This window comes from Nicotiana tomentosiformis, chromosome 11, assembly GCF_000390325.3.
Source record: "Nicotiana tomentosiformis chromosome 11, ASM39032v3, whole genome shotgun sequence".
NCBI lineage: Eukaryota > Viridiplantae > Streptophyta > Magnoliopsida > Solanales > Solanaceae > Nicotiana > Nicotiana tomentosiformis.
The window spans coordinates 14,114,119-14,120,346 of NC_090822.1; the positions used below are offsets into that span (position 1 = coordinate 14,114,119).

Consider the following 6,228-nt stretch of genomic DNA (forward strand, 5'->3'; position numbering starts at 1 on the left):
TGTGTTTACATTACTCAACCATCTGATAGATATTTCATCAACATGGATTAAACTAAGTATAATCATGAGATCTGGATAAAACGTGGACACAGAAAATGTTTAAAACCGTGGAGTTATTCTGTTACTAAGAACCAAACAACACCTCAATTCCAAGCAAGTCGTGATCGGCTCTATGAATTCTCAAGCAAAATACCAGATATTGAGTCAACAATGTTTTTTATGTGTTCCAGTGATTGTATCAAATACTGATATCTATACTATACATACACGTTACCAAGTCTAAAGCATACATGCACTTATGCACCTAATGCATTATATACTGTAGTTGCCTCCTGCACTAAAATATCCTCCAGTTCTGTAGTTTTTGCAGTGTGAAAAAATTAGGAGCTATGAGACCTAGCTCATAACTCTTTCCTAATTCTTTTACTCTTTGGTGTTCCTCAGCTTAGACAAAGAAAAATGACAGGCATGCCAAATTACAAGTTAACAAGCAAACGAATATACGAAACTGAACTACAGATATAAAACTTATTAAAACCTAGCCTTGAGGAAAGAACCTGTAACTATGTATCGAAGCCACCTGCCAGAGTTGCCACACATGATTCAATCAGATTACAAAAGAGCTTAGTGCCTTGCTATTACCATAAAATGCAAACCATGATTTACCAAACTGAAACAGATACTGGAACCGCTTAACCAGATCTAGTTTTCCTTTTAAACTACTATTCGAAAGAATAAAGAAGCCAATGACCAGTACAACAGCCAAAATAAACTTTTCCATGCCATTACTCTCTTTCTATTTGAATGGTTACATGGCTAATGTTATATTCCCTCTTAATATAATCAATCACCTTATCCAGCACCGTGTCAGCATCAGCGTCGGACTTAATCTTGACATGGCAAGCCAGGAGCACTTTGCCGACTGTAATTGCCCATATGTGCAATTCATGGATTGCGACAACGTCCTCCATCTCACAGAGCCCCTTCTCGAGCCTTGTTGCATCAATTTCTCTGGGCGTACTCTCCATTAATACTTCAAGAATACTCCGAAGCATCCTAATGGTTGTCCCGAGCACAATTACAGAGAAAATGAGAGTGCAAATTAGATCGATGATTTTCCACTCTGGTTTATACCATATAATAGCTCCCCCAATCATCACCCCTATGCTCTGAATAGAATCTCCTATTACATGAAGATAAGCTCCCTGAACATTTATGTTCTGCTGCTTCTTTTTCTTTTCACCTTCTGATACACTTTCACCCTCACATGAATTCTTAAGTAGAGGCACGGTGTGATCTCCATCATGCGCATGGGGGTGTTGATCTCGGCTCGAAGGTCCCTCATTATGGTGATGGTGTCGGCTAACGCTAATTCCATGTATATGCGTATGCTCACCATGGCCGTGCTCATGATCAGTATTGCTATGAGCATGCTCGCCATGATTATGGCCGTGTTCATGGTCATGACCGTGGCTGTGGCCATGGCCGTGGCCATGGCCATGATCATGACCTAACAAGAGTGCCATGATGAGGTTCACTACTAATCCAAATGCAGACACCACAAACATGAGGAAGCCTTGAACTTCACCTGTATCATGAATAAGTCGAGCAATGGCTTCATAAACAAGGATCCCAGCTAGAAGCCATATCATTTGGATAGAAACTAATGCCCCGAGTATCTCGATTCTGAAAAACCCATAGGACTGGCGTGGATTAGCTTCCCATCCTGCTGCCCAGAGTGAAAACAAGGATATTGCAAAAGCTGCAACATCTGATAGTAGATGAGCAGCGTCGGTCAATATTGCCAGACTGTTGGCTTTAATACCACCAACAACCTCAACAGCCATAAATATGATGCAGAGGACAACCGCGATGCAAAGTTTCCTCATGGATGCTGATCTCTCCTGTGCATCCTTAGACATGGTGTTAACATCTGAGAATCCACACGGTGCTGAACCACAGATTTTAGTCCCCTTTTCTTGAGCTGCCATGTCACAACGTACCTCAATTACATGTCCACGTTCCAGGTTCTGCGTCTCCATCTGGAAAACAGATGTACAAAATCATCAATTAACAACACGCCAAATGAGTCTAATGTGTACCAATATGAACCATTGGCAAATACTTAAATCATGATAAGTCAACATAGAGTGAAGCAGTATTCTGTCTCTGTACATACGACCAACAGAACGAGAAATGCACAGCTCGAACAAATAAATCAGTGTCACTAGCTAGGAGAAGTTAACTATCAACATTGGCATAGGCAAACATCAAGCTGTAGAATGTTTATCAGTGAATACCAAAACCATGGAGGGGAGATACTAGCCGAGTCCTCTGCAGAAAGCTATTAAAGATAAACATGCTACACCACATAGACCAAGAATATTTTCACAAGTACAATCATATAACCGAACTTACACAGAAAATTGCACACTGCACCTAAATACTGGAATCAAAATGTCACGCTTGGTTATAAATTTCAGATATCATCAGACGGTAGTTGGTTCATATCTAAAGTTTTAGTTAGGCTGGGAAGGAAAAGATCTGCATTGATGCTTTAAAAACCTGAAGCTCCAGCACCTTTAAACAAAATACACAACAGAGGCCTATGCATTCTATTGCAAAGAAGCACCTTAAGGGGTCGTTTGGTTAGGGAACAAGTTATCCCCGAATTAGTTATATCTCGATTTCATACCAACCAAACGTGGGATAAACTCATCTAAAATTTAATCCCAGGATTAATTATCCCTTATTCCTCATACCAAACGAGCCCTAAGAGATATTGATTCCTCTATGCATGGATTTTAGAGGAATGCCTATCCTGAACCCAGGGGCGGAGCTACAGTTCTGTTTACAAGTTCAGCAAAACCTATTAGTTTTGGCCAAAGTTGTATTAGTGTTAAAAAATTTACATAATATGTATAAGTAACCATAAACTCAAAATCCTAGCTCAACCTTTGCCTAAACCAATTGATTTCTAAGAGCTGATGACACTCAAAATAATATGAAGCAACAACAACAACAAACCCAGTCTCTTTAGAGTCTTCCCACAAGTGGATTCTGGGTAAGGTGGGATGTACGCAGTCCTACCCTGCCTTGAAAAGAAAGAGATTGTTATTTCCGATAGATTCAAAATAATATGAAGCATTAAAAGAAAATTCATCAAATTCAGCAAGAAGCAATAAAAGGGAAATTGATGCACATACCTTACCCCCTTTAAGAATGTCCTAAACACCAAGAGAAAACCCCTAACTGACTAAAAAGAGCTCAGAGATATACACCCAAAAACCAATACTCTGCATGTGTGTATATGAGAGATAGATGAAAAGACACTTTAAATCATGAGATCTTATCAACCCAATACTTTGGTATATTCAAGAATACAGTGTATCTGGAATAAATACATACACATTATCATTAAACACACACCCCATACATGACAAAACAAAGATAGGACCAAAAGTTGGCCAAAAGCACTATGATAATAAAAAAAACTTTAAACAATTCCCTAAAGCACTATAAACAAACACAAAATTCCAAAAGTCAGTAATCAATCCACCAAAAAAGTACATCACCACATATCTTAATCAATCCAAGATTCAATTATTACAAAACCAAAAACCAGAAAAATCTCCAAACAAAAACAAAAAATCAAGAAAATAAGCTATGATGGATTCAAGGGAATACCTCACAAATTTGTGCCAAGATTTCAAAAGAGTATTAAAAAGATTGTATTTTTAGCCGACCCAAATCATCAAATTCTCAAAATAGATGTAGAGTTTTATATAGCTATATGGTTTATAGGCTATATATATGGGGTATATACCTAAACGAAGAAGAAAAAGGAGAAAAAAGGGAAGAGATAAAGGGGATCACGGAATAGAAAAATGCAACTCACTTTCCAAAATTTAAGTATTGTGTGTAGGGTTGTGATTTGTGAATGACGCAGTCAGTCACAGGTTGGATTTTGGGAGGGTTCTTCTGGTCTCTTTATTAGTTTTGTTAGTTCATTCATATATTGGGTTTTGAATAGGAATAATTTTTTTCCTTTTTTTTCTTTTTTACCAAAACTGAATTTGGGATACTTTAGTTCTCGGAAAATAGGGAGATTGATTATATATTTATTTGACAAGAGGATTTTGCTTATGCTTAGATGGTCAGTATTAAGGGCGTTCAAATCAAATCAAAAAATCGAACGGAACCGGAAAATCAAATCAAAAAAATCGAACGGAACCGGAAATCAACTCAAATCGATTAAAAAAAATTGATTAGGTTTGGTTTGATTTGATTTGGTATTGAATAAAAAAATCTGAACCAAACCAACATATAAATATATAATTTTTATATATATTTTTAATATTTTATATAGATTTTCTTTTAAAATGTCTAAAAATATTTGTGATTCTCTTATGGAATGGAATGTTTTATAGAATATATAGTGCACTATGTTTATTTACTCCAAATAATAGGTTGTATAACCACGTTCTTATCAAATGTTATTGAAATGCGTCAAACTCGTTGTTCTTCCATATTCATATGTCAAGATCTAGTAAATCTTACATCTTTTTTGAATTTAAAATGGTATTTTAATTATTTAAAATTAAATAAAATATATTATTTTTTAGGTATCATATTGATTTTATATTTAATTATTAAATTCGTCTAACCTTGAAAATGTACATGTAACGACCCGACTTGTCGTTTTAAGAATTTACGCCCGATCAGTGACTTAAGGTCTCGAGCAGTTTCGTAATATGTATTATGACCCGCGGGGGTGTGGTCGAGTTTGATTTTCGGAAGATTCGTAATTTAATTAAAAGAATAATTTTTATGAAGCTTAAAATGGAAAGAGATGACCGGAGAGTTGACTTTTGAGCAAACGACCTCGGAATAGAATTTTGATGATGTTAGTTTCGTATGGTGATTTCGGATTTCGACGTATGTCCGGATTCGGATTTGGAAGTCCGTAGGACAATTTGACGCATTTTGGCGAAAGTTGAAAAAATAGAAGATTTTGGAAAATCCTACCGAAGGATGAATTTTTGATAACGAGGTCGGATTTCGATTCCGAAAATGGGAATAGTTTCATTACATCAATTATGACTTGTGTGCAAAATTTGAAGTCATTCCGGATTGATTTGTTACGTTTCTACGCAAAATATAGAAGTTGGAAGATTTGAAAAACTTATAATTCGATTCGATGCGCGATTCGTAATTTCGGCGTTGTTTGACATGGTTTGAAGCATTGACTAAGTTCGTATTGTATTTTGGGACGTGTTGGTATATTTGGTTGAGGTTCCGAGGGCCTCGGATGGATTTCGGATCAATTCGGACTTGAAGAAAAGCTGCTGGAATTTCTAGGCAACTTGCTGTTTTTTCGCAGATGCGTGAACAGTACCCGCAGGTGCGAATCTGGGCAGAATGTTAAGGACCAAAAATGGTCATTTTGCCATTTTCGTTTTGGAATTTTTGGAGTTCGGATTTCAGCGATTCTGGATGGATTCTTCACAACTTTGATTTGTGTAAGTGTTCTATATCCTAAAGTGCTTATATTTCATGAATCCATGATTATATTCATCATTTAATTCGGATTGAAATTGAGGAAATTAAGATTTTTGCAAAATCTTCCAAAAACGAAAATTTAAGATTTGGAGGTCGAGGTGTTATTGGAATTTGATAAAATTGGTATGGTTGAACTCGTATCGGAAAGAGTGTTCGAATTTCGTAAAAAATTATGTTGGGTTTTGAGAGGCGGGCCCCGCGTTGATTTTTGTTGACTTTTTAGAATAAATTTTTAAGTCGACGTATTATTATCCGGAATTATTTTCGATGAATTTTAATGAAGTTATACAATTAATCTGGATAGATTTGAGCGGTCCGGAGGTCAATTCAAGCAAGAAGGCAATTTTTGGAATATCGGCATAACTTCAAAAAGGTAAGTGTCTTGCTTAACCTCGAGTGGGGGAATTACCCCTTAGGCATCGAGTCTTATGTGCCGTTTGTGAAATGTGAAAAGCCGTGTACGCGAGGTGACGAGTATGTACTCAGGTTTATATGTGTAAAATATATTGGGTTTAAGTCTTAGGCATATTGTGTAGTAAATTGAATAATTATTGGCATTTATTTAATCATCTATTTGCCATACATAAATCCTTGTTTGTTGAATTTGTTTTTATTTGACAATTTGATGTGATTGTTATTTGAATATTTATGTAATTCCGTGAGTTT

The 6,228-nt window shown here is 36.3% G+C and overlaps 1 protein-coding gene across 9 annotated transcripts; it reads right to left on the reverse strand.

The window, feature by feature from the left end:
• Window positions 1-612: 612 nt before the first annotated feature.
• On the reverse strand, window positions 613-3,989 carry LOC104107232 (metal tolerance protein 1-like). Of its 9 annotated transcripts, none has more exons than XM_070188645.1 (4): window positions 3,688-3,827; window positions 3,207-3,296; window positions 3,028-3,091; window positions 613-2,042 (listed from the first exon to the last, which is right to left on the reverse strand). In XM_070188645.1, exon 4 carries the CDS (start codon window positions 2,040-2,042, stop codon window positions 786-788), a length of 1,257 nt encoding a protein of 418 aa, XP_070044746.1. In that variant the 5' UTR covers window positions 3,028-3,091; window positions 3,207-3,296; window positions 3,688-3,827; the 3' UTR covers window positions 613-785. The 9 variants fall into 9 exon arrangements, with proteins under 9 accessions (XP_070044746.1, XP_070044745.1, XP_009614269.1 ...); XM_070188644.1 differs by having other exon boundaries at window positions 3,028-3,095; XM_009615974.4 differs by lacking the exon at window positions 3,207-3,296 and having other exon boundaries at window positions 3,028-3,095; window positions 3,688-3,983.
• Window positions 3,990-6,228: the final 2,239 nt, after the last annotated feature.